The sequence below is a fragment of the Raphanus sativus genome, chromosome 4 (genome assembly GCF_000801105.2).
Source record: "Raphanus sativus cultivar WK10039 chromosome 4, ASM80110v3, whole genome shotgun sequence".
Lineage (NCBI taxonomy): Eukaryota > Viridiplantae > Streptophyta > Magnoliopsida > Brassicales > Brassicaceae > Raphanus > Raphanus sativus.
This window is the reverse complement of record NC_079514.1, coordinates 50,285,259-50,312,104: the sequence shown is the minus strand read 5'-3', so window position 1 is coordinate 50,312,104 and position 26,846 is coordinate 50,285,259. Positions and strand designations below refer to the sequence as shown.

The following is a 26,846-nucleotide window of genomic DNA, read 5'->3' as shown; positions in this document are numbered from 1 at the left end:
CCGGGCCCGATTTTAATTCCGGTTTGGTTCGGTTTTCTTATAAGAAAGAGTTACCTGAGATAAGAGTGTGTGTGTGTATTAGAGAGGACTTCCTTCCTTTGATCGGATTCTCTGGCCTTTCCTCGTCCGAGGTTCTTTCTTCTAACTTGTGAGTGGACAGCAACATAGAGAGAGAGACAAACATCATGTCAAGTTTGTTATATTGCCGACGCCTTCTCTTGACATCTTCTTCTTCTGCTTCGATTCACTCATCTTCCATTTCCTCGTTTCTGCTTAATAGTAGTAGAAGAAGAAGAAGAACATTTTTGTGTTCTTCACTCTCCGACACGAAAACAGAGGATGCCAGAAGAAAGAGACCGCCTTTGAAATCCTTTACCGTACACTATCTCGTGAACTCATGTGGGTTGTCCTTGGAATCCGCTAAATCTCGTTCTAGATTCGTAAAGCTTTCATCTTCCAAGAGACCAGACTCCGTCCTCGCTCTCCTCAAGAACCATGGCTTCACCTTCGAACAGATCACCAGAGTCGTCAAATCATTCCCCAGCATCCTCATAGTCAACCCCGACCAAGTTCTCTCTCCAAAGCTCTTGTTTTTCCGTTCAATCGGGCTATCCAGCGTTGATACAGCCAAACTCATCTCAAACTGTCCCACCACGCTCTCCCTTAGCTTGCACAACAGGCTCATCCCTTGCTACGATTCCCTCAAGAGCATACTTGTGGAGAAGGAGAGTATCCTCAAGTGTTTGAGACGCGGGTACTGGATCTTCACGTTGGACACTGTCAAGTACTTGGCTGCAAGGCTCTCTCTTTGTAGAGATGCTGGGGTTGAAGACCAGAGCATCAGAAGACTGGTCCAAAATGGTCCTCTCGTGTTCTTCTGCTCTGAGAGGAAGTTCAACGAGGTCTTAACCAGAGTACGCAGCTTTGGTTTCGATCCCAAGAAGATGTATTTTGTTCATGCTATGTTGGTTTTCTTTCATGTTAGTGAGTCCACTGTGGAGCACAAGTTTGAGCTGTACCGACAGTTTGGTTGGTCAAGAGACGAGTTCGTGGCAGCGTTCATGAGATTTCCAAACTGTGTGAAGATATCGGATGAGAAGATAAAGGGAACCATGGAGTACCTTGTAAACAGTGCTGGTCTCAAGGCCAGCGCCGTTGCTATGCACCCTTTTGTTTTGGGTCTGAGTCTGGAGAAGAGAATCAAACCAAGGAACATGGTCATCTCTGAGCTTCTCTCTAAAGGGTTTGTCAAGAAAGAAGAGTTGAACTACTTCCAGATCCTCAAGGTTAAAGAAAGTGTTTTTGTGGATAAGTTTGTTCTCAAGTTTCAGCAGCTTTCTTCTCTCCAGCCATCCCTATAGTTTCTTCTCTTTTGTTTTCTGCGTATTGTGGCATGTACTACTTTGTTGGTCTGTTATTGATTTGATTATAATTGGGTCTCATGTTAACATGTTAGTTTCAGATGTAATACATAAATAAAAAGGAGATATTATAAATATGATATCTGTTCAAAGACTTCCATAAACAAATAGAGATTTTATAGTTATGATCTCTGTTGAGTATATAGTAATGAGGCTTTATCAAGAAGCAGCTACAGACTCAGACAGTTCTTCCATGAGTTCCTTTTGCTCCAAAGCAGCACAAGCCTGCAATAACAACGCAACAGCATTCCTTCAGGATACATATAATCATTTCTAATTACTACACACATTCAAGTTTTCAAGGTAGGGAGGGAGGTTACCTGCACTGCATCCTCTAAGCCACCTTCAAGAAATGATGTAAGCGCAAAATTCATCTTTAGCCTATGATCAGTCACTCTACTATCCTGTAATATTTCAGACATCATAAGCATTACACCAACCATCCTGTTTTAATAGTAACGCTCTGAATAATTCAAATCCGTGTATTACCTTATAATTATATGTTCTTATCTTTTCTGAACGAGCTCCAGTCCCTACCTGTTTTCGCATGAAAAGATGAATATTCATTCCAAGAGTCTGAATCAAAAAGGTTTGTGGGAATAGTACTACAAAAGTGGACCTGAGATTTTCTTTGATCTCTTATCTTCTCTTGTTGTTCCCTTAATTTTATTTCATACCTATATATATATATATATATATATATATATATATATATGGCAATATCTCATCACATCAATAAGAAAGTTCTGAAGATGAAGAAAGGAGGCTGATGATACTTTTATAGGGTTGCTTACAGTTTTGCTCGCAGAAGCTGGAAAGCACGAGCCTTGTTTCGTAGCTGAGTCCTTTCTTCAGTACAGAAAATGCGTATCCCTGATGGTTTATGGACTAGGTCTATAGCCGTCTCCACCTTGTTCACATTTTGCCCTGCACAACAACAAGACCACTCTTCAGTAAAATAGCAAAGTGAAATTGCGAGAGAAACATTGAATGAAAGTAACCAATGTTTAGACTGACCTCCAGCGCCACCAGATCTCGCAGTTGTAAGTTCAATGTCCTTGGGTCAATCACAACTTCCACTTCATCAGCCTATAACAACAACATACAGTTTCAACTGGTCACTAAGTTTTCATAATTGAAACAAGAACATATGCAATGTGTAAAATCTTAGTTGACCTCTGGCATGATGGCTACAGTAGCTGTAGAAGTGTGTACACGGCCCTGTGTTTCTGTTTGAGGGACACGCTGGACTCTATGAACACCAGATTCGTACTTGAGCTTACTATAGACACGGTTTCCTTTTATCTCCATCACACACGTCTTGTAACCTCCATGTTCAGCCTTATAAAACAGAGGAAGATATTAAAAGTTATGTCTCTAAGTTGCAAAGCCTTACTGCAACGTTGTTTAAAATGGCAGAGAAGAGAGCGTGTCTTACCTCAGAGCATGAAACCAGAGAAAACTTCCAAGAGCTGCGCTCGCTGTACCTCTGATACATCCGCACCTGCAAGTAAAATAATAATGCAATAGCAAAATGGTGAATAACCATCATATTGCATTTTAATTTGGGAACTTCCGATCACAACAAGATCCTGGAATCAGAGCAGAAAGAAGAAGAAAAAGGGAAGCATGTACCTACAAGGTCACCAGTCCAAATAGCAGCTTCATCTCCACCAGTTCCTGCTCTGACTGTAGAAACAAGTAACTCTCTTTATATTACTCGTCCACGAATGATACTACTACTTGTCAACAAAACAATCACTCAGTTTTTTACCTTCGAGCAATATGTTTCTGGCATCAAGAGGGTTGGTAGGAAGAAGTAGCATCTGAATTGAAACAAGCAAACGCAAGGTTACAACATGAAAGATCCCAAATAAGAGGGACAAAGTGCATATACAAATTATTGAAGTCAGTAACATCCAATAAAAAAGGGGTGTAAAGTGTAAACCTTAAGTTGTTTTTCAAGCTCCTCAATTTCTTTAGAGAGAGAGTTGATTTCAGATCCTATCATTTCAACCATTTCTTCATCATCTCCAGCCTCTTTCGCCAAAACTGAATCAACAAACGGAATAAAAAAAAAAAACCAACTCCAAGGAACAAAAAGCAAGCAGAAACAAAGAAAAAAAAAGGGAAGGAACCTTTGGATTCTTGTAACTGCTTCTCACAGTCTTTGAATCTCCTGAATACGGATACAACCTAGGAATAATTCAAACTGAAGTCAATATCAAGAAACCCAAACAAAAAAAAAAAAGATTCAAACTTTACAGCAAAAAAAGGTAAATGAGAAAACCTCGTCAAGCTCGGACATGGACTGTGCAAGTTTCTGGTATTCAGAAGGATTTGAAACAACATCTGGGTCTGCTAGTTTTACCTACATAACCAAATTTTTCAAAAACTCTGTAACATGTTTCCACTGTAAAAAAACAAAAGCTTTTTAAGGACATACAGATAACTCCTTCCATGTCTTCTCAACAGACTCCATTTTCGTGATGAGGTAAGGCTCCTACAATTTCTCAACCAGTTTAATTAATCCATCAGCTATCAACATAACTATGAAGTATTTGACTCAAAATTAGGACAATTAGGGTTACAATCACTTACGGCCATACAGACGAGTCGTGGAGTCCTGCGTGACGGTCTTAAACACACTCCTCCTGCAGGTGGCTGTCTCGAACGTAAGTTTATTAACGACGGTGCATAAGAGTGCAGATTCACCAAGGCCCGAGCCATTGGACTCGTCGTCAAGCTATTCATCTCGTCGTTAAAGAGAGGTTGTGGTGGTGGTGGAAGACGAGTGGCGCGTGATTTTGCTCGGATAAGGAAGAAAGGAACAAGCCTTTAGAGTTTAGAATGATGATGATATACGTGTTTGGCTGTGAGGACTATAGTATCTTCGTTATGACGACCTATTTATTGGACCTTTTAAACCTTCGATTTCAATACTCACCGCTATCTTACTACTTCACAAGTCGAGAAACATCAATGACTTCATGGCCCAATGGATAAGGCGCTGGTCTACGAAACCAGAGATTCTGGGTTCGATGCCCAGTGAAGTCGTTTCTCATTTTTATTCTCTCTAGTCAAAAGTTCAAAAACAAAACCTTCTGAGGCGTTTAGAAGCTTTCAGTTGTGTCGGAACTATAACTCTTGTGTTTACTTTTGCTTTTTTTTTTTTTTTTTGGTTGGAAGCGGCAGCAGCCGCAGATTCCACAAAATTTCATCTCTTATTCCGGCGGAGACGATGTGTATCTACAGAATCGGTAGAGCCTTACCCTTCTCGGGTCTCTTCAGGTTCGTTCAACTTCATCTTCTTATTTTCCTTTATGATGAAGATGTGATTTGATTTAATCCACATGTAAATATGTAATGCTTTGTGTTGTTTCTGTCGAAATGCTGAGACTTTCAATTTTTACAGGCAGCTTGAGAAAGAAGCCGAAACTGTGATCAGTGTCCTGCAACCTGGCCCATTGGGAATCATAAAACACAAGTTCACACCTCAAGAGATTCGTCAGGCCAAAGCTACAGTGTGTAGATCAGTCGAGAATTGGAGAAGACATTCAAAGCTTGACCATTCTAATGGCGTTTTAAATCATTTCATCTCTAATAAGTGAAAAAAATTGAGCACATCTCCACTCTTGAATAAAAATGCCTTTTTTCATTTATAAAAACAATTCTTAAATTATTAATGCAAAAAAAGCATCTGTTAGTTATGAATAAGCATTGCTGATTACACACTTGCACTTGTTGTTTAAAGACATGACAGTGCATTTGTAGTAGAAGGCAACAAAACAAAGTAGTATAGATTCTTTAAACCCAAATGGCACCGGCTCTTCTTAGCAATGCAGCTAGTTGGTTCTTGACTTGGAGTGTCATCACCTGGTTAGCACCACCGATTAACTGTTCCCCTATGAACACAGCTGGTACACTCGGATTACACCCCATCTGTACCAATGCTTTCTCCACCTCCTGGCCGTTACACAACTGATCAAGCTCGTACACCGTCATCTTTGCTCCGTACCCTGAGATCAGTGTTTGGATTGAATGGCTCATGCAGCAACTGCTTTTGCTGAATATCACCACTGGTTTCTCTGCAACTAAGCTTCTGATGCTTTCCATTTGGATACTTAGTAGGTAGGGAATGTAATACTTAAGTGTAAGAGGGAACGCAATGGTTGTGTTTTTGTTTTGATGCTATACAACGTAAGTGTCTATTTATAATGTTTGATGATTGGAAGAAGGGTAAGATTGCGTAAATCAGATCTTTGTCACTACTTTTCTATACCTTTTGTTCATAGCCCACCAATGATGTGCGCCCTTTGGCGTTCCCTAAAAACTGCATGAACTTAAGATTCTTTCTTTCATATTTTTTTAAAAAATGTGAGAACCAAGTGGCATATACAGTTCATGAGCCTTTTACCAAATATGGAAATATCATTGCCAATGGTTTAGTGCTGATCCAAGGATCCAAGGTGGTTTGCAACAGTGTGATTACGTTGCAATACCTTTTTATTTTTGCTTTTGATGGCATTTACTGAGGTGGAGATTGGACTATGGTTTTTATCTTTTCAAGCAACAATAGATTCCCCCCACACACAGTTTTCAGCCTCAAAAGGAACAGAAAGCAATAAAGAAAAGAAGGAAAAAATATATCGTCTCTGATGTACTTTTTCTGCTAGTGTGACCTGGAGTCTAGAGAGCAAGTGAGTGTATGATCAGACCCAAGATCTTGATTTTAGCTTTTTTACGCCATCTTCGCAACCATTTTTCCAAAGTTATATATTTAGCTTTACACTGTATTCAAAAAACAATCTGAATGTGAGAGTTTGTCTTAACTCTTAAGAGTTCTTCTTCTTTCTTGTTGCATTGACTCTCACAAAAAAGATAAAGAACCCCACCAACCAATCCATTTCTGTGGATTCTTGAAACCATATTTGGAAATCCATAGAAATGAGGAATCTTTTGGTAGAGAAGGGCCATGTGTCAAACATTTCATCATGATTGACTTATTACTTATGTTATGATAATAATAATAATAATAAGAGCATAGATTCTTGTTCATCATATATTCTCTTCAAGATCTCTAGAACAGTCTGTTTTACCAAATTGGCTCCCACAATTTCCCAAAGGCCAATCATAGTATGTTGTTATCTTCTCCACAGAACTGCTACTACATTGGTGCGTTAATGGAATGAAAACTTGGAACTGTAATTAGTGAACAAAGTATGCTTCCAATTCGAAGTTACAGGGAGAAAACATTAAAACAAGAATTAGAATTTCAGTAAAACTTCTGATACAAAGAAAAGTACTTCGTCAAAGCTCATTCTTGACGAGCACGACGGAGTTATAGTGTTCACCGAGCCCAAAAGCATGCCGGTGATACGATAACATGAGGCTGGAGTCATTCCCTGACTTATACTCTTTGCCCATTTCAACGTCAGGAAATGATCCTGAAAACACCATTATGTGTTTCCTCAAGCAATGCGTCAAGGCTCCTAGCTCCAACTGACCGCCCCAGGCAGCCGTTGACTCCACTTCTCTGCAGTATTTCTCAAACCGCTCCTCCGCAGACTCTGTTTCTGATAAGAAGAAGGGGATGAAATCGGTTTTGTGATCTCTCATGTATGCAGCAGCCATTTCTCTTAGCTTCTGGTACGTGTAAGGAGGAGATGCACCGAGCTGGTGCTCTACTGCTCGGTAAAGGCAATGTCCGTCTGGTTTGATCTCGCTGACTGTTAGCCCCAGCGGTTTAAGCTTCTTCTCGAGCTTTAGGTTCTCGACCATACGATCACTCGTCACATTGCTTTGTTCCTCTTTGATTCTCTGCTCTCTGTCCGCTTCTTCTTTGGCTCGTTTCTCGCGCCTTTTCACGCTCTTGCTAGGCTTTGTGGAGTGTTCTTGCTGAGCAGTGACAGAGACTCCAGCGATGGCTCTCACCAAAGTGTCGATATCTCCTCCTTTCTTCTCACTCGTTGTTTCGATGTTGCTGCTACTACTGCTGCTGCTGCTAAAACCTTGCGAGGCGAGCTCTTTGAGCTGTTTCTCTTTGAGCTTTGTGGAGAGTTTTGAAATGTCTTGTTCGACTTGCTTCTTCTTAGCTTTCTGCTCAGCTTTGCTTCCTTTAGCAGCTGCCTTTTTCAACTCCGTCTCCTTGTTCTGTACTTGTTTTATCTCTTGCCTAGCAGTAAAGCAAACATCATCATAAACAACAACAACACTTGTGATAAATCAATAAGGTTTTAGCAGCAGCAGTGGTGGTGGTTACCTGTGCCTAGCAAGCATCTCATCGACCGTTTCATGTTGCTCCATCGTGATTTCATCCTCGGACACATTATTGTCTGCCATTTAACGAGCCTAACAAGATAATACCAAAAAAAAAACATTGATTTCGTTCCAGTTTTAGTTTGGTCCTCAATTTAAAAAAAAAAAAAAGATCAGACAATAATAACACTCGGCGTAAACAAAACAAAACAACAACTCATTATATGAAGAGATTCTCCAAAGCAATAAACCAAGATCGAAACACATTGACCAATTCAATAAATAATCTTCTACTACTAAACACTATAAGAATTTACTAGAGAGCCGACTTGTTTTTTTTTATATAAAATAACGAGGCTTTCAAATTACTCTAAATTGTACCCTACAGTTCCAACTGAATTTAACAATTCGACCTGCAAATCAGTGATACAAGGAACCAAAGTTCGTACCTTTTGATCGAAGGCGAAGAACTCAATTTGTGAATTAGGGTTTACTGAAAAAAAAAAAAGGATTTGTCCCAAAAAAACTATGTATATTATACTTTGACCCAAAATAATAATATATATAAATGGGCTATAGAAGAAGCAAATCAGTGTAGACTATATTTATTGGACCTTAAGGCCCATTTAGATCAATCACTCAGATTTTTTTTTTGACAAGTAGAACTTTATATTTATTCTGTCAACTCTAGCTTGGATTTTTAGTAAAAGAGAAAAGGAATCCTTTCACCACAAAAAAAAAGAAGAAGAAAAGGAATCCATTCTAGGATAGTCTATGTGAGAGACCTAACAAATAAATATCAAATATCAATACATATTTGAACAAAATATATACTCAATAAGTATTAATTAGTCACAAGTGTTACTGAAACATTCCATTGTTTTCTAATCACAAAATATGTTACTATAAGAAAATTTATTCATGAAAACTATAAAATATATAAAAGGATTTTTGTTATCATTCTTAATATTTTCAAGAATAACACTTTTAATAAAATATATGTAGTTGTAATATGATAGTATTAGGAAATCCAATACTTATCTATGTAGTTTCCGATTCACTGATAGTGGGGAGAGATTTATTCACCTATCTATATAGGTGAAGATATTTAAAAAGAATATCCCCTAGACATTATTTGCGAAGTGATTTGCCACATGTCTTCTCTACAATCGTTCTCACAAAAATAATTGTGACGTGGCGACTAAGATTGATGACATGTCATATAATTAAATATGATATGGACAATTACATTTAATGATGATATATATTTTTGGAAATCTTTTTAGAATATGGCAATAACTCATATATTACATTTAATATTGATTTATATTTTTGTTAAACTTTGTAGAATATGGTAATAACTCATAAATCAACACTAAAATAAATATATTTAAATGAAACATTTTGAATTTCGAAATATTATATAATTTTACTTTTATAATTATAAAAAAATTATTATGTAAAATTGTCTAAATTTTCTGAATTTTAAAAAAAAATAAATCCTAATATCATTAGTTTTTTTAGACATCTACAAATTAGATAAATATTATATAGTTTTAATTTTTGATAACTATAAAATTTTATATGATTTTTAGTAATTTTGTACAAGTTGATTTAATACATTTAACCAAATGAAATAAATAATTTTTTTATCTAAGATTTTAACCATATATACATATATATTCTTAAATATAATTTAAATACATATATCAAATGGCAATGTCTCTAATAATTGTGACGTGGCTACTAAAATAATTGTGACATGGCTACTAAAATTGATAACATATCTTATAGATTAATATGACATGAACAATTATACTTAATGTTAATTTATATTTTGGTAAATTTTTTAAAATATAGTAATAACTCATATATTACATTTACTGTCGATTTATATTTTTGGACTTTTAAAAAATATGGTAATAACTCATGACTCATCATTAAAATAAATATATTCAATTATGAATTTCAAATTTTGAAATATCATTGAAATTAAAAATATTTCAAAAATATATAAAATTATAAAAATTAAATCATAAAATCAAATTAAATCGTAAAATCATTAGTTTCTTATATACATCTACAGATTTTATAAATATTGTTTAATTTTAATTTTTTGACAATTATGCAATTTTACATATTTATTTAATATATTTAATTAAAATAAATAGATAGAAAAATATACCTAAGATTATAATTTTAAATATATACATGCACATTCTTAAATATAATTCAAAATAAACAAAATTTTTTTATCTTAATTTTAATGTTCAGTTAAATCAAATTTATATTAAAATATTGATAAGAAAAAGAAAATTTATAATATTAATAAAAAAATAAATATAATTTATATTTATCTATTAAAAATATTTTAAAATTCTTTTACTGCACATGGTGCAGGAAAACACCTAGTTAATCAGTAAAGAAACATATATATTCATATAAAATATGAAAATTGTTCATATGTTTCACCTATATGCCTAAAGATTGATTCGTGTATGGCCAAGTGGAGATAGTGTCTTAAACTGTAGGTTTGGTTCCTAAGCATCTTACCCACAAAACTCATAGAAAGGCAAGCTCCACCCATTATTTGATCATATCGAACAAAATGTTTTGTAGTTTATAAATATTTTATATTCGCTATATGTAAATATGAATCGTATCAAATCTATACCTATAAACCTTGAATATGTATAGGTAATTGTAATGATTTACCACGTCGAATGAACAGTGATACAATCATATTGTATAGTGGCAAAAAAATAAAAACAAATGTAACTAATTCCTAACAAAAGAATTCGTTATAAAGTTGGAAGAGTTGAAAGATAACATGATTTTTCCTCTTTTACTGTGATTTCAATTATCTAACCACAATTCACAAACAATAAAAACTAGATCCAACGTGTTATCTAGAGGACCGGACAGTCGTATTCATCCAATGGCTCGTCTCTTCTTTGTTTTTTTTACAAATGTCAAACCCCGGTTAATTTCAATAAATTTATGGTTCTCGAGATTTCAATATTCATAGAAAGAAAAAAAGAAGGAATTATATCCAGAAAGAAAACTTATAGATATTAGAACATGATTAACGGAAGTTCTTTTCCAAATTCTTACCTTTGTAAAATTATAAATTAATCAAAAATAGGAAAGAGATTAATAAGAGGTTCTAATTGTACAACTTTTTAGATGAGAATTAAACTCCAATTGCCAAGTGTCAACAAATTAGAAAGTTTTTGAAAGTTAAGATGAACGCATGTACATAAAATAGTAATAAATTTATTCTTTTTAGATATTGTCATGGTATCAAAACGTTAAAAATACTCTTAAATGGGTTACAGTTGAAACAAGACAAGTAGACGACACATGGATATGGTATCTTCATTTGGACACACATATTACATATAGATGGAATCATTGACAATTTTTTCTTTTTTAATCATTGACAATTGACATATACATTTACAGATTCTTCTATACATTCCTTTATAGGTACACAGATTATACAATGGCTGTGTATGTTTGTGGAGTGGGGTCAGATATAGATAAACTTCTTATCTCAGATTTTTTTCCAATGTCAAAGATGACGCAACAGTCACCACCAAACATCTGATTTTCCTCTTTGCATACACTTCTCAAGTTTTTCTTTAAAGTTAGGTTTTAGTTTATAATGTAGCCACCTTGAAACATTAAATGTATAAACCCCCTTTATTAATTGTTTTAGTTGTAAAGCGCAATGCATATACATTGAAATACCCCTATTACAAAATCCATGCATCTACAAATCACTATTTTAGATAGATTTTGTCGTCCACGTATAGAGCAAATTAATACTAGATGATTCTGTCTAGAAGTGGCTTTTTCTCTCAGGTACTTAGGCTTTATATTATGATCATGACAATGTTAACTATATTATATCATTCATATATTAATTAATTAACACCAAAAACGCATAAAAATCCTTTTTTGTGCATGGCACCGTACCTCAAATTATCAACCTTCCACGTTTTCCACTATGACCTCAAAATGGAACAAAATATAATTATAGATTAATGATTTGGGTATGTGATGCTACTGCCTGCCACAGACCGAAAGTGATATAAGTCATATCTCTATTATTTCTTTTCTTACAATATAATACACATTATAATATATGGCAAGAGACAACTAATCACACCTCTAATATAACTCCATTTCAATAATAAATTAGAAATCAATTAAAAACAGTAATCTCCATCAGACAAAATCATAAGAGTAAGCATTTTTTCTTATCCAAAATCCTATCGCAAAGAACTTAGCCTCTTTCGAGGAAACTTTGGTTTGTGGGACATTTCAATTACAATATATATTTCGAGTGGGGTACTATATCAATTATATATTTATCCAGTATATTTTTTATAAAAAACCCCGAAATAAAATAATCCAAAAACTTCCACAATAACCATTATAAATAACAACTGATCCAAGCACATGTACAACACACAACATAAGCCTTTCTCATTCCCAAAACAAAAACTTCATTACTAACTTCTGTTTCTTCAAAAGCAAATGGAGAGAATAAGAGATTTGTCGTCGAAGAAAGCAGCAGTGATATTCACAAAGAGCTCGTGTTGTATGTGCCATAGCATCAAGACGTTATTCTACGAACTAGGAGCTAGTCCGGCGATCCACGAGCTCGATAAGGACCCCGAAGGCCGTGAAATGGAGCGTGCCCTACGTGCGCTTGGCTCATCAAACCCGGCGGTTCCAGCCGTTTTTGTCGGAGGAAGGTACATCGGATCATCCAAAGACATTATCTCGTTCCACGTCGACGGGTCGCTCAAACAGATGCTTAAAGACGCTAAGGCCATATGGTTATAGCCTTCCAACCTACGTATATGCATATATATATGATGTCAATAATCAATGTGTTAAAAACACATATATTATATATAAGTATCTAGCTATAACCGGGAGGAAGCATAGATGTTTTAAAATGCTTTGCTTCCTCCGCATGGATGTCATTTTATAATAAGGTATATGCATTTGTAGATGTATATATGTATATTGACTTGCATATTGTACGGAGGGAAAGACAAGTGTACCTTAAAGCAACTGTGTAACACTATTGCTAAATTTCCACGTACGTGAAGATAAAATAAAGTCTTAAATCATATGATTAATGTATCATTTGCTAAAATGTTAGTGATTTGATATTATTATTGTACAGACGAGTGTATATAAATTTAACAATCGAGATATGATAGATCGATGAAGTGACAAGACATTAGATGATTATCAAGAAGGAATTATACACGTAGACGAGTAATAGTAAAGGATTTATTGTCTTCGGTGAATGAACAAAAAGGAGAATCCAAAACACTTGAAAAGCTTCACCCACAAGGCACTGGAAATGTGGTCAGTGCGGAATTCACGTCCCACCAGGGGCGAATCTACCCTTTACAGCATGGGTGCAGCTGCCCCCAGTAAAATCTACAATTGAGTTAAAATACATAGAGATTGTTTAAGATTCCGTAGCCTAGGTGGTTATAACTCTTCCCATGCCCCCACTGAACCAGGGTTCGAATACCTTGCAACCCCCCTTTTACCTTGTTTTTTTAACTTTTTATGTTTTTATGCCCCCATTTAAAAAATTTTCTAGATTCGCCATTGCGTCCCACTACCTGATATTTTTATTAGGTCCTTTATTTTATCGTTAGATATCTACTACTTAAGATCAAGTCTAACCATTTAAAAAAATATTAATATTCCATATACAAACTGGTCCAGAAATTTGGTATCGGTTACAATTTCGAAGCTTTAGTTGCATCAATTCTCTATTAGCTTTTCCTTACACAAATCTAATCGGCGTGATAAGATCATGACATTTTCGAAATCGGTTCCCGTTCTCAACCGGTCAAGTCGACAAATATATACACATGTATATATTTATTTATCACAAAAAATTGTTGCCAGTTTTCTTTTTTTTCGAAACACTAAAATAACTGAATCTGTAATAATACCCGATATTAAAGTTAAAAAGTGTAAGACGGATCTCAATTTTTTTTCACATATATTTACGTCTGGGAAGATCGGAATCAAACATGAGTGTGTATAGACAAAGAATATTTGTCTTTAGGCAAGTTGGCGGTAGGGGACAGTTAATAACAGAATAATAAATCACTACATATTTTCATATATATATATAGTTGATAGATATGCAAATATTATCACCGAAAGCTAGATCGAATCCTGTTTTGGTTATACATTCTTCTCTTTGGCCCATAAGGATTCGATCAATGAGCTATACACGAAGTAGAAGATCCAGCTATGACCAAAACAAAACAGCCATTTTATTGTCCTATTTAATCATAAATACGAATGATAAACAGGACTTGATCATAATGAAGAGCTTTTAAAGCCGACATTAGAAATTATGTGTTATCGTTTGTAGCTTATAACTGTATTATGTTTTTTTGGGGACAAATAACTGTGTTGTGTTATTAAAGTATATATCGTCTAATCGTATAGGACATTAGGACTAGGAACCGTATTATTTACTATAACAAGACAATTGATATATGTAAAAAAAATGTCAAACGAAAATATAATAACAAATTAAAACGCTAAATAGTATTGGAGATTCAAGACTTTAAGTATTTTTTTCTTTAATTTTTATAGGATAATAATTTTTAGGAGTAAGATTTTTATGATAAACTGTTGTGTTTGTATCTTCCAATATCAAAAATAGAGAATCGAATGAGAATGTTACAAATACTTTCTGATACAAAAAAGAAAATTGTTGTATTTTAAAGTATTTGAAAAAAAAAACTGATGGCTTGGTTGTATACCCCTAAAAGTATAAGTTCAAGTGTCTAACCAATAAAAAGAGAATCAACTTAATGACAATTAGATGAAATGGTTTTGAAAATGTTTCTGTTATAATAAAGCTGATTAAAGAGATACTCGGTCTGTTTCATAGTAAAAAACAAAAGTGTTTTTCTAATATTTTTTTGTTACACAAAATATCATTTTTTTAGTTCCCATACAAACTATATTTACTTTCAGCTGAAAATTAATTGTAAACTGCATTTATTTTATAAATAATTTTATTTATTTCAAATACTATTGGTCAGAAATGTGTAATTAATAATAACTTACATACATTTCCGTCATTTTTTTAATATGTATGAAAATGTTAAAGTGACACTTATTCAGCAACGGATGGAGTATTGTATTTATAGATCAATCAATATTTTAACAAATGATTTTTTTGCTTAAAATTAACAAATGAATTTGATAAAAATAAATAAACTAATTAATTGGAAGTCATTTGTCAATTCAAAATCCCAAAACTACAGTTTGGACCGGTTAGTTAGATATTTTACATGTATAACTTCGCAAACTATATAAATAATATTCATTTTGGATCTCTATTCACACTCAAAACAATTCAGAATTTATCAAATAAATACATTATCACAAAGTGTTTACGGTGATGCTTATAAACATGTAGCTACAAAAAAGATGATATAAACATGTAAACTTTCTTTTTTCTAAAACAAATTATAAACATGTAAACATCCAAATATTTTTTGCTTAAAAACTTACCAACACTAATAAAATTAAAAACCCTTCCAAACTGTTCAAGCCAGACATAAGCCATCCTTTTCATCTACGGGAAAAAAACGTATTTGCTAAATTCATTCTATTTTTTTTTTGCTAAATATATTCGTCCACAAGTTCTGTTCATGAAATTTAGTTTACGCTTTTCCATCACTTTAGTCTATGGAACTTATCGACTAGAAATTCCATAGTCGACAAGTACAAAACAAACTTACCTAATTTAACTGCTGCGTCCTGGTGCATGGTTAATATAACTACAGAGCTTCTAGCTCAGGTGGTAAAAGACTCACAGCTGTGAGTTCCGTCACCTGGGTTCGAAACCCGGCTACTGAGAAATTCACATACGGAACTTCAGTGTCCGAAACCAAAGACCGTTACCTAACCATGACCAACCTTCGGGTGTGCGTCCGCGCCGCTAAGAGTTCGGTCTCTAGTCTGGACCATTATGGTAGGGCCAGGACATTCGGTTATAACTACTACTAATGTTAATCTCTCATTATCATTGAGATTCGTCGTAAAAGTGCCTAAGATACACAAGCACTTTTTTTTAATAAAACGAAGATACAAAAGCATGCACGCAAACCGCCAAACGACGCGCGTATGCTTCATTCGCTGGCGTTGAGATCCACTAATGCGATACTGTTCACTTCTCTCGGACATAAATATTCCATAGTCATTACAATATGTACGCAAACAACCTCTCGAATCGTATGCTTTATTAATTATGATCGTTGCCTTCTTCGATACTGTATGCTAAATAAATCGTTTACATCATTTTTTCTGCAATTTGTACATTCATACAGAACATTAAAAAAAATTGGCATTTTCTCGGAAAGCTGCTTTAATTCTTCGTAAGGAATCTGTTTTTTTCATGTTGAAAACGAAAAGAAATAAGTTATTATTTAAAGGGGAAAAAAGACTAGTCCAAGGGATCTTGCACTATACTTTCATTTCTATATATAGCCCAAGCAGACCATCAAATTTTCAAACGAAACAAAGAAACATAAACCAAAGCTAAAGATACATAATTTATCGATCTTTGGAGGGAGCCGTCAGATCAGAATCTGATCATGGACAAGGTGATGAGAATGTCATCAGAGAAAGGAGTTGTGATCTTCACCAAAGACTCTTGTTGTCTTTGCTACGCCGTGCAGATCCTTTTCCGTGACCTTAGGGTTCAACCAACCATCCACGAGATCGACAATGATCCTGACTGCCGCGAGATAGAGAAGGCCTTAGTCCGTCTTGGCTGCACCAACGCTGTTCCTGCTGTTTTCGTCAGTGGTAAGCTGGTGGGTTCGACCAACGAAGTCATGTCGCTTCACCTAAGTGGCTCTCTTGTTCCATTGATCAAGCCGTACCAGTCATTTCATAACTAGAAAATGAATGGATCCTTAAACAAATGATAATTGCCATGTTGATTAGAAAGTAAATAATGATGGAAATAGTACACGTAAATGTGTATGACGTTCTTATATATATATATATAAGTTACTTTTTATATATTTTTTTGTAGCTGATCATGTCTAAGAAGTTTATAACTAGCTAGATTTGTATTTCCCAGCTTAATCAATCAGTGGATGAACTGATGTGTTATCTAATGTAATGGAAAAAATTATATATCATATGTTTGTATTGCCTTTGGTTTTAATGTATGTCTCTCGTAGGATACTATTATCAGACTTTCTGAATTGTTTCAGCGAGACCACTAATTAGGTGGAGTAAAAATGATATCAGATATAAATAGTTTATCACATGGATACTACAACAAACAGACAAAAACAGGAAAATATATAAAACAAATTACCAGAACAAAATAAATAGGTATGTACTTATCAGAAATAAGCATGTATGCTGTATTAGTCCGAAGATATTTTTCTGCAGAAGTTTGTGAATAGTATATAGTTTCAGAGATTAACGTCTAAAGAAAGAAAAAAGAGTGGAGTATTTTTGCCAGTATTGTTACTTTATATATTAGAGCTGAAGAACATTAAGATATAGAAAGAAAACCAGAGAGACGGTAATTAGTAGCATTTACAATTCGATTCATTTTCTACTCCAAATTTTACTTTGGAAGAAAGAAAATATAACCACAGTTAAATTTCTATAAAGAAAAGAGAGTAACCATAGTCACTTTTTAATTATAAGTAATTTGTCATTCCAAAATATATTACAACTGAAAAACTCGATTTATTCCACTATTACTCTTTTTAAAAATGAATTTATACATTGGGAATGTTCTAATGTTTCAATGCATCCGCTATGTGATCTCTTAATACTATATAGAAGCTTAATTCTTGGAACAATTCATTTTAGATGCTCACTCAAAAATATCATTATAACAAAGCACACAGCTATTTATCATTTTCTTCTTCTTTTCAATTTCATTCGCTAAGTAGTGAAAAATGGATCTGAAATTTGAGTTCCTAAGAAGAATTGAAGAAGAATGAATTAATTTTATTAGATCAATTCAAGACAAATGCATGATGCATAAAACATGATTAGGTTAATTTTATAAAACTAGAAAGGCTGCATGACTAAGTTGTGTTTGTATTTTGAATGATGATTGGTGGTGGCAAAAAAGGAAAGGTTAAGGGCTTTGCGAGTGGAATACAACTTCCGAGTTCTTTGGGGGATCTAATCTTGGGAGGGAGAATCTAATCGATCTGCAAGGAACGTGGAACAACAACCTTCACTTGCTGTCTCTGTCAGTAGGATTCAAAGATTCTTAGCTTTGAGAAAAGCATGTGTCGATCTATTCATATACATCATCACACAGTATACAATTATTCAACTTTATTCTAAGGCATCCCAACTTTTTAAATAATGGACACTAGTTAATAATACTACTGAACACACTATTTTATTCATATTCACAACCACCGGTTAGCGTCTCTAATGTATTTCTTAAACATGGATAAGTAGACAATGAGATTATGGGCTAAACAAAGTTAATTGGGAACCCTTCAAGCTAACTTAGCAAGTAACAAAGGAACTGAGCAAGGGGTAGGGGTGATTATTCTATTTCTCTAACTTAAATTATTTTGGTTGATATATTAATCATCAATACAAGAAAATTTATCAGGCTGAAGTCTGCTCTAATTGCGGCGTCTGGATGGGGAAATGCTTTTGCAATAGCTGCAAACTTTTTGACGATGTGAGCTTTCAATCTTTCCTTTTAAGATTATTATTTTCAAGTGCAAGTAACTCTCCTCCATGTTGCGTGCCATTATTATTATGTTGGCAGACCTCAAAACAACAATTTCATTGTCATGACTGTGGAATTTGTAGCAGAGTGATAAACTAGTGCTACTGCTACATCATATTACATGAAATTAATCCATCTTGTTTAGTTTTTAAACTCTGACTTAATCTTGTGTACTAATTTTTGGAGTTGGTTGGCGTGGCAAATTTCTTTCTTTGCCAGAGCTGTGGTATGTATGTTATGTACTCTTTAACAACTTGCATTTGTTGGAATTCTATTCCAGATACATTGGTGGTGTGTTTGCGACTTGTCTTCATCAACTGTTCTCTAGGAGCATAAGAATCTATTCCACAAGTGACAGTTTTAGTGTATGGTTTTACTTCTTGGGAAGGTAGGATCTTTTGAACTTTTTGCTCATAGAGAATCGGTAAACAGAAACACCTCAAAAGAGGAAGAGGGATGAGAAAAGATGTGGGTCACCATAGCTTTTAAGCCTGGAATGTCAACTGCTGGAACCTCGCAGTCCTGCGTGAACAACTCAACAAACCAGAGGAGCTATTATAGCTTCTTGAGCAATGAGGTTTTGAAGCCAAAAGTGACCAGTACTTGAGTCACACACTCACACTCACTGCTTTTTTATTTGCCACTTGTTTCCTTTCAACCACAACATGATTAAGATTCAAGGAGCCAAAGGTTTGAGTTGCAAGTCTAGTCACCTAAATATTTGCGCTTGACCATGCATGGTCCGGTTATTTTAAAACTGGTGACATCAACTACTGTTCATCTTATTAAAGGGGGGGGGGGCGAGTAAACGTAATTGAATATGGGCCACATATATATAGCATCAAACGACTGAACAAGACAGGTGAACGGTGAACCGCATGTGTTGTTGTGTATAGTTTTATAACTCTCCAACCATTTGATAAGAAAACAGAACTACTGTGTTAGACAAGATAATAACGTATGAAAATGATAGTACGCGCGAAGATAAGCATCTTATGCGTTGACAACAACGGAAAAAAATGCAAAATATCACCTTGTTAGTCATATGATATTTACTGTATTGGGCCTGGAGGATACCCAAAAAAATGAGAACCCATGTTTTTTCTTTGGGTCACAAAACAGAAATACAACAGTGGCTATGGTTGTTTGACTGATTTTCGAGCGTTAGAGCATCCACAATAGTGGACTTGCTTTTGAAGTCTTTAAGATTATTATAGTAATTTAATTTTTTTTTTTGAATAGTTAAGGACTCTACACTATTTTGTGTGTCCAATGGTGTTTTCCTTTTAAGAGTTCTTAAAAAATAAATAGTCATCAAGAACATAAACAATAAAACTACTTCTGAATCAATTGTCCCTCCTAGAAGAATCTACTGTAAAACCAATTAGAATGTGTCAAAAAGAAAATATCTAGAGCAAAGAAATCAGTATTGTTGATAGAAAGAAAGAGATCTGTGACTTATGTTGTGCTAGTAACTGTTATCGACATGAATCTCAACGACAAACTTGTTTGATCTGAACGAAGGCTGCTCGAGATCCGTGTCTCCAAACACAGAAACATCTCTGAAAGCTGCAAAAGATTGAAACAACTCCTTCAGAGATATTAGATCAAAAAGAGAAAAGGCTTTTAAAATGATATTTTTTAATCTCTGCGTTGTTGAAGACTCTGAAACTCAAAAGGATCAGCAAAAACACCCAAAGGCCAACCGTTCAACGATAACAAACTCGTGAAACTGCGACTTTGAGTGAAAAGGACGAAGCTTGATGGATGTGAGTAGATGACGATGCGAACCTTCACATGTTATGTCTCTGTGTTGTAGCATTGCTACAGCAGAAGCATCTTCATAAGAAATGTTCTCAGAACATTGTTGAAGACGCAGGAAGTTTCGAAACTCTGACTCGTTTAAGGAGCTCTGTGCATTTACAACCAATGAGATTGGAGAAAAAGGCAAAACAGATTAAGAAAAGTGAGAGGAGGAGGAAGAGTAAGGTAACCTGGTCAAGGCATAATCCTTGAAGCCACTGATCAAGCGGCGTGCTTCCAGTGTACCAATAACAAGTACCACGGAACATAAACTTAAAATTGAACTGAAACATCACACAATTATCTAAAACTTGCAATATCTAGTGCAGTGATAAGCAAAGATTAATCATTAGTAAACATAAGCAAGATTATCAACGAGGTTTATCCTCCAACATAAGCATATCAATCAGCTAACTCTTATTTGATTTTCCCACGAATCAATCAGACATCTCCAACAAGATTCAAGCTCATCAACCAAACACGTAAGAGCCATTACATAATAACACACATGCTTCGCCAATGAACCGAAGTAGATCTATATTGTGTATAGCCTAACAATCAGCAGAGAATCCATAGCTACGAGCCTATGAAGCATACTCTCCGTTGTTCAGAAACATAATCACAAAAACGGAAAGCAGAAGCATGATTCAAAACTCAAAACCTAATCGAATCAATCATCTGAAATCGAAAGAGGAGAGCTTAGCTTGCAGAAGATACTCTTCCTCCTGTATCTTGATTAGAGAAGACATCGAACTCAACACCGAAGACGTGGTTGGTCGGGTCGCCGTTGTTGGTCAAGTTGAAGAGACCCAAGTGCTGAGCGGAGCTAGTTCCGTTGATTCCGGTGGAGGGCGCGAAGAGGAAGACGAGGCCGTGGCCAGAGAGGATGGCGTTTTTGGAAGAAGCTATGGCGATGAAGGAAGTGGAGAAAGGGAGAACAGAGGAGCCGTACCAATTCCATGTTGCCAGCTGTTCTAAGGATCATATCCTTAAATCCCTTAGTTACAGATTGATTCTTAGGTTATTTAGTTTAAATAATATTATTTTAATTTAATTTGCCTAGAATAAGATGCTAAGAATTCTGGACGGATTCCCGTTGGAGATGGTCTTAAGTAAAATTTATTGGTTGTTGTCCAAAAAAAAGTAAAATTTTTTGGTGACAGTGTAAAGTATAAACCAGTTGACGATGCTACAGTTTTAGTTGCCAAAATATCTGAACTCAAAGCAAGATTCTCTTTGTTTCTATTTTCTTGGATTCTCTTTATACTCCTGTGACATAACTGCAACCATACTTCTGGTTATAAGCGTCAAGGGCCCCTTGAGATTAACGAAATGTATGCTGTTCCTTCAACCGAATAACCTGCACATGGTTACTCTAACCGGACAAAATGAAATGAAATTGGCAGAGACAGATAAATAAATAAAAAACATATTCAAAAGGATTTAAAAAAGAATAGAGTCCAAACAAGTAGTACAGTACTACAGTTACATTTCGACATTTGTCTCTTAAAAAAATCTCTTATCAGCCTCTGAACAAGAAGAACTAATACCCCACCAGGATCTCTCAGTAAGTAGACAAACAAACATACAACAATAGGATGGGGAAAAAACAAAGGTCTCTCGGATCTCTTTCTCTCTCTGTCTCCCCCTCTCCTCTCTCTTCTCTCTTCTCTCTTCAATTATTTCATTGCTCATTAGCTTGATAGTTATATGAAGCCTAAATTAATGGAGAGCTCCCTCTCTCTCTCTCTCGTGTTCCTAAACTGGAACGATTAATATGGGAGCTGATGAACAAGGATTTGATGAAAAACTGTACCTCGTTTATTTTACTGTTTTTAAAACTCGTTAGTAGTAGTAGAGATCATTTCCCTGGCAAACCTCATGGTCGAGTGTTGTTGGTCCATGTTCCAGACGAAGCCGGGCATGTCAAACCGAGGACCCGCCACTGTTCGGTATATGAACACTCTCTCAACAGGGCAGCTCTCCGGTCTCGAGTCCGGTGGACCCCTTTCATCGATGACTTCCACATTGAGCTTTGGCATCTTCTGTCCTAATAACTTGCAGGCTCCAAAACTCACCGAACAAGAAGACATCCAAAGGGATCGCATTGTCTCCAGCTTCGAAGCATTGGCCAACAGCGCCTTGTCTCCAAACGGGCAGTCCCTTATCTCTAGCTTCCTCAAACTATCGCACCCTGACAAAACATGATGCATCCCCAAGTCGCTCTCTCCTGCAAATGCCACCGACAGCATCTCCATCTTCTTTGCATATGTCCCAATGTATTCAAAAACCTTGTCGGTCAAGAGCCCTGATAGGGAGAGCCGCCGGAGGTCTTTGCAGTGCTCTACAATGGCTCCAAATCCAACATCCAGTGGCTCTAGAGTCATATGGTCAGGGGCTTTCGGCTCAATGATGCACAAACGGAAGCGAGTCATGTTGGGACGGTTCCTAGCAATGGTAACCAACGCATCATTGGTCATTTGACGGCAGAAGTAGAGAACGGACTCGAGCTTTGGACAGCCTAAGGAGACCGAGACAAGCCCTTGTTCCGTCAATGCAACGTTTGCCTCCATGACAAAAGGGTCAGAGGGAAACACTCTCAGCTCGCGAAGGTCCTTGCAGGTGGAAGCAAGCACCTCAAGACCAGCGTCCTCGATGTAGTCCAACACCTATATGTCAATAAGTCATACCACCAATTAAATAAAAAGCAGGGGAGGTATCTATCTAATTATGTAGAACTAGACTCACCCAGAGGCGCTGCAGTTTAGGACATTGGCTAAGAAGCTTGACAAGATCATAGCTCTGGACAGTCGCATAACTGAGGTTCAAAGTAGTAACCCGAGTGCAAACGGAATAAACAGCAGGGAGATAGGCAGGAGCAGCATCCCAAAACCCAGACAAGGACTTCAAATTCTTGCAGGCAGAGAAAGCTACAGACAAATCAGAGAAGACATCTGGACGCACGTCAGCAGTGTAGCCACCCGTACCAAATTCCTCAAGCTGAGGCGCTCTTTGAAGTAGAGTAGCCAGTTTCTCAAGAGGAACAGCTCGGTTAAGCTTGAGGGACTTGAGATTCGGACACCGACTCACCAGCCTCTCCAGAGCAGAGAAACTGACCTCAGAGGATAAGCAAGAGATATTGAGTGAAACCAAAGAAGTGTATGAATCAGGGAAATGACTAAGCCAGTGGCCACTAACATCGTCAACATCACTCTCACGCAAATCAAGCTCTTTCAGATTCCTGCATAAAAGAAACATTGGAATCAACCACTTAAACCTTAACCAATTACAAATGAAATAAACTGTTTCAAATTTGTATATTTTGATGCAATGTTGTGAGAGATGGATAAAACAAGTAAAGTAAAAAGAAAAAGTAGAATAAAAGTTTTGCCTAATGAGGTAGTAAAAACAAGGAAACTCGCACACAAAGGAGAAAAAAAAGGTAAAAAAGAAAAAGAAAAAGAACAAAGGGGCCAAAGAAAATTGACTAGATCTCTCCCCACACCTCACTAGATTCACTGAGAGCGACCCAAACATGTATCGCTAGATCGTGACCTAACAGATTATTAATTTGTTACCTGCAAGTGGCGGCGATAGCAGCGAGACCATCGGTGGAGAAGCCTTCGCAGGAAGAAAGCACCAGAACCTTGAAATTCTTAAACGACTTAGCAATGAGCTCCAAGCACTCGTCGCTCACCACCATCCTCTTCAGCCTTATCTCCTCCAGCCACGTGTACGACCTCGACATCGCCTCTATCCACGGATACACGTAACCGCCCCACCCTTCGGGAACCAGATTGAAATCTGCGAAGTGCGGTTTCCCCTTGAGCTCCACGGATCTCAGCTTCGGGAACCGGCTTATAACCGTCGCGGGGCTCACGGCGTAGCAGTTCCCGATGAAGACTTTCCTCCTGCACCACCGCTCGATCTCGTACCACGACTTGCACACGAGAGATACAGAGTTTCTGTCCTTGTCCAGATGTATGAACGAGAAGACGTGCTCGAGGACTTCTTCTGGAAACGACAAGTACACTCGCTTATACATTTCTGCTGTTGAGAGAGAGCGAGAGAGAGGAGAATGGAAAATTGGGAGACGTGTTTGAGAAGGAGTTTGTTATATATGGGAGGGATAGATCTGAGGCGCCATTAACGGAGCGATGAAGGAGATGCAGAAACAGAGAAGAAGAAGATGATGAAAGAGAAGGGGATGAGAGGAAGGTCAGGTCAAGCTTAAATCGCCAACTCTGGTTCGGTTAATTCTTAACCATGGTCAGACATCTCCATGTGACCCCTTTTCGGTGATTGTGATTCTCCTTCGCGATCTTGACACGTGTTCTTTCTTTTTCGAATCGCAGCCCTTGGATTTATTGAAAGCGGGAGAGATTATCTTATATCAGATGAGAGGGCAGCCACGCAAAAATTAGGACTATCAGAATTTACTATATAACCTGTAAATGGCTTAGTTCAGAGGAGATTTAGATTATTTTATTCAGTTTTATAAATAATTTTAAGTGTTTGATCTTAATTATTTTAACAATCTGGTGAACAGGTGATGTTTGCGCTGTAGCAAGTGTATTTATCTTCGATGTCTATCTACAAAGTACAAACCTAAATATTACCAATGTTTTATTTAGTTTTTTTAAATAAAGAATTAACTATATGTTTTTAAAACAAAACAAAAAAACAACATTGGTGTAATTAGTAATTTGGAAATGAATTTTACTAAAAAATATTGTAAAGCCAAAAAATAAAGAAATGACTATATGAGTCTTGTTTTAAAATAAAAAAAAAATGTTGCTAAATGTCTTTTCTTTTTATTATGTCTCCTTTATTTTTATAATTTCATTAAATATAATTACATCACAATACATATTAAATTTTACAATAAAACTTTTACAAGTATATTCCAATCAATCATGTACAATATAAATTATAATCAATTGTTTGAAACGAGTTTTCTTGAAAGATTGTATTACAACTAGATAAAACTTACTTTTCCATTTTGATATATATATATATATATATATATATATATATATTATATTCAAAAGATTTTCAAATGTTTAATATATGAAATATTTTTAGATTTTTTAAGACAGATTTAACTTTATTAAAAAATCAATGATATTACGTATACTAATTATAATTATATAATTTATTTTAAATTTATATTTTGATGATATTTAAAATAATTTGTTTTTCTAAAAAAATATTTTGCAAAATATTTTGCATTATATTAAAACATCATATATTTGAGGTGGCAAACAAATAAAAATAAATGGAGGCTCGGATTTTTTTTCCAGCAAAATGGAGGCTCGGATATCGCGAGAAGAGGTGTAAAGATAGCATGCGGCGAGGTGTATGGGAAGACGGAATCTAATTATATGGTTGGATATGCAATGCACGGCTGGATATGACGGTAAGCCATCGTAGTTTGCGGGGACCACCAATAATGTGAATAAAAAACAATCAATAATGCAGATGAATGATCTGACGGTATGAAGAAAGCCATGGTTAATTATGATGACATCAGAACCGTCCAATCATGTTTTTATGCGGTAATCTGACCATCTCCAAGGCTAGTGATTGTTTTACAATAATTTCATATTTTTCTAATTTACCCACCACTTGGAGTAACCATCATCAAATTAACCATTTCGTATTCAAGATATACAAGTAAAAAGTCGACAAGAATGCCAATGAAATATTATAAACCCTTTTGGTGTAACCAACCAATCACATATATAGCACATAACATCAATAACTATGATTATAAAAAAAAAGAATAGTCTGTTGGTAGAAAATATGAAAATTATTTTCGTTGTTTTGCAGCAGATAAAATAAGCTTTAGTTAAAATGCATGTTATAACATTTTGAAATGATTTTTAGCAAAAAAGAGAAAGAAGCATTTTGAAATGATTGTAGCAAGAGTTTATGTATTTCAATGTAAGGGAAGTATCCAATAGAATAAAGCGTATTTAACTTTATAAGGAGTAGAAAAATAAAGGTATAAAATAAAGAGAGAATGGTTACTGAAAATTTGAATAAAGTACGAAGAAAGTGCTGCGTCGCATCTTAATCACGACCGTCAGATCTGGGACCCTTTTACAGTGTACGGACGCTCGCTAACATAATGGTTTAGTTTTTTTTTCTTTAAAGACTAAATTCATTCTTGAAATCCTAAAGTTACAAAACAAAATACATATTTTTGAGAAATTTTAATTACTTCGAATGTAGTGTAAATAGGATAAAACTAAATTATCTCTGCTGTTGTCGCACGTACATTGGGTTAATCACTAAAAGAGGAAAATAAAATTAAAAAGGAAATGATATAACGAGAATGCCCTCTCCCTAGCTTGTCTGTGGCAAGAAACAGTGTATGATGGGCTTGGCACTGTCTCAGCATGGACTTGATAGGTCTGTCCTCTCTAAATAAACATATGTCACAGATCCAACAGTGTATTTGCTCTCATTGAATCTCATGTTTTGATACGATCGTGACCGTTAATCTAACTGTATCCTATCTCATTGATGGACTATATTGTTTTTCTTTT

At 35.5% G+C, this 26,846-nt stretch overlaps 7 protein-coding genes, 1 non-coding gene and 1 pseudogene across 11 annotated transcripts; 5 read left to right on the top strand and 4 right to left on the bottom strand.

The window, feature by feature from the left end:
• The first annotated feature begins 54 nt into the window (after positions 1-54).
• On the top strand, positions 55-1,515 carry LOC130511786 (uncharacterized). The gene has a single exon (XM_057009424.1). It carries the CDS (start codon positions 186-188, stop codon positions 1,359-1,361), a length of 1,176 nt encoding a protein of 391 aa, XP_056865404.1. The 5' UTR covers positions 55-185; the 3' UTR covers positions 1,362-1,515.
• On the bottom strand, positions 1,473-4,294 carry LOC130511785 (peptide chain release factor APG3, chloroplastic-like; annotated as a pseudogene).
• A 111-nt stretch (positions 4,295-4,405) lies between these two features.
• On the top strand, positions 4,406-4,478 carry TRNAR-ACG (transfer RNA arginine (anticodon ACG)). The gene has a single exon. It is a non-coding gene; the product is annotated as a tRNA-Arg (tRNA).
• An 88-nt stretch (positions 4,479-4,566) lies between these two features.
• On the top strand, positions 4,567-5,092 carry LOC130510438 (uncharacterized). The gene is made up of 2 exons (XM_057006740.1): positions 4,567-4,712; positions 4,837-5,092. Exons 1-2 carry the CDS (start codon positions 4,663-4,665, stop codon positions 5,030-5,032), a joined length of 246 nt encoding a protein of 81 aa, XP_056862720.1. The 5' UTR covers positions 4,567-4,662; the 3' UTR covers positions 5,033-5,092.
• Positions 5,093-5,100: 8 nt separating this feature from the next.
• On the bottom strand, positions 5,101-5,537 carry LOC130510437 (monothiol glutaredoxin-S6-like). Its single transcript, XM_057006739.1, has one exon. It carries the CDS (start codon positions 5,535-5,537, stop codon positions 5,229-5,231), a length of 309 nt encoding a protein of 102 aa, XP_056862719.1. The 3' UTR covers positions 5,101-5,228.
• Positions 5,538-6,607: 1,070 nt separating this feature from the next.
• On the bottom strand, positions 6,608-8,226 carry LOC108849355 (OVARIAN TUMOR DOMAIN-containing deubiquitinating enzyme 5). The gene is made up of 3 exons (XM_018622900.2): positions 8,129-8,226; positions 7,684-7,772; positions 6,608-7,596 (listed from the first exon to the last, which is right to left on the bottom strand). Exons 2-3 carry the CDS (start codon positions 7,761-7,763, stop codon positions 6,732-6,734), a joined length of 945 nt encoding a protein of 314 aa, XP_018478402.1. The 5' UTR covers positions 7,764-7,772; positions 8,129-8,226; the 3' UTR covers positions 6,608-6,731.
• Positions 8,227-12,141: 3,915 nt separating this feature from the next.
• On the top strand, positions 12,142-12,829 carry LOC108852483 (glutaredoxin-C11). The gene has a single exon (XM_018625987.2). The coding sequence runs from the start codon at positions 12,225-12,227 to the stop codon at positions 12,534-12,536; it is 312 nt and encodes a 103-aa protein (XP_018481489.1). The 5' UTR covers positions 12,142-12,224; the 3' UTR covers positions 12,537-12,829.
• A 3,423-nt stretch (positions 12,830-16,252) lies between these two features.
• On the top strand, positions 16,253-16,932 carry LOC108852016 (glutaredoxin-C14). Its single transcript, XM_018625500.2, has one exon. The coding sequence runs from the start codon at positions 16,352-16,354 to the stop codon at positions 16,658-16,660; it is 309 nt and encodes a 102-aa protein (XP_018481002.1). The 5' UTR covers positions 16,253-16,351; the 3' UTR covers positions 16,661-16,932.
• A 4,463-nt stretch (positions 16,933-21,395) lies between these two features.
• On the bottom strand, positions 21,396-24,485 carry LOC108854839 (protein TRANSPORT INHIBITOR RESPONSE 1). Of its 4 annotated transcripts, none has more exons than XM_057009421.1 (4): positions 23,871-24,485; positions 23,041-23,533; positions 22,109-22,961; positions 21,396-21,667 (listed from the first exon to the last, which is right to left on the bottom strand). In XM_057009421.1, the coding sequence occupies exons 1-3, from the start codon at positions 24,335-24,337 to the stop codon at positions 22,128-22,130; spliced, it is 1,794 nt and encodes a 597-aa protein (XP_056865401.1). In that variant the 5' UTR covers positions 24,338-24,485; the 3' UTR covers positions 21,396-21,667; positions 22,109-22,127. The 4 variants fall into 4 exon arrangements, with proteins under 4 accessions (XP_056865401.1, XP_056865402.1, XP_056865400.1 ...); XM_057009422.1 differs by having other exon boundaries at positions 21,396-21,652; XM_057009420.1 differs by lacking the exon at positions 21,396-21,667 and adding an exon at positions 21,710-22,050.
• Between the last annotated feature and the right edge of the window lie 2,361 nt (positions 24,486-26,846).

Bases quoted from the DNA above. Each gene is read 5' to 3' on its own strand.
- LOC130511786 (XM_057009424.1), top strand. From the start codon at position 186: ATGTCAAGTTTGTTATATTGCCGACGCCTTCTCTTGACATCTTCTTCT.
- LOC130510438 (XM_057006740.1), top strand. From the start codon at position 4,663: ATGTGTATCTACAGAATCGGTAGAGCCTTACCCTTCTCGGGTCTCTTC. The intron at 4,713-4,836 runs GTTCGTTCAACT...CAATTTTTACAG, and splicing joins CCCTTCTCGGGTCTCTTCAG to GCAGCTTGAGAAAGAAGCCG.
- LOC130510437 (XM_057006739.1), bottom strand. From the start codon at position 5,537: ATGGAAAGCATCAGAAGCTTAGTTGCAGAGAAACCAGTGGTGATATTC.
- LOC108849355 (XM_018622900.2), bottom strand. From the start codon at position 7,763: ATGGCAGACAATAATGTGTCCGAGGATGAAATCACGATGGAGCAACAT. The intron at 7,597-7,683 runs GTAACCACCACC...CTTTACTGCTAG, and splicing joins GAGATGCTTGCTAGGCACAG to GCAAGAGATAAAACAAGTAC.
- LOC108852483 (XM_018625987.2), top strand. From the start codon at position 12,225: ATGGAGAGAATAAGAGATTTGTCGTCGAAGAAAGCAGCAGTGATATTC.
- LOC108852016 (XM_018625500.2), top strand. From the start codon at position 16,352: ATGGACAAGGTGATGAGAATGTCATCAGAGAAAGGAGTTGTGATCTTC.
- LOC108854839 (XM_057009421.1), bottom strand. From the start codon at position 24,337: ATGTATAAGCGAGTGTACTTGTCGTTTCCAGAAGAAGTCCTCGAGCAC. The intron at 23,534-23,870 runs GTAACAAATTAA...TCTTTTATGCAG, and splicing joins GCTATCGCCGCCACTTGCAG to GAATCTGAAAGAGCTTGATT. The intron at 22,962-23,040 runs GTGAGTCTAGTT...ATTGACATATAG, and splicing joins CTAAACTGCAGCGCCTCTGG to GTGTTGGACTACATCGAGGA.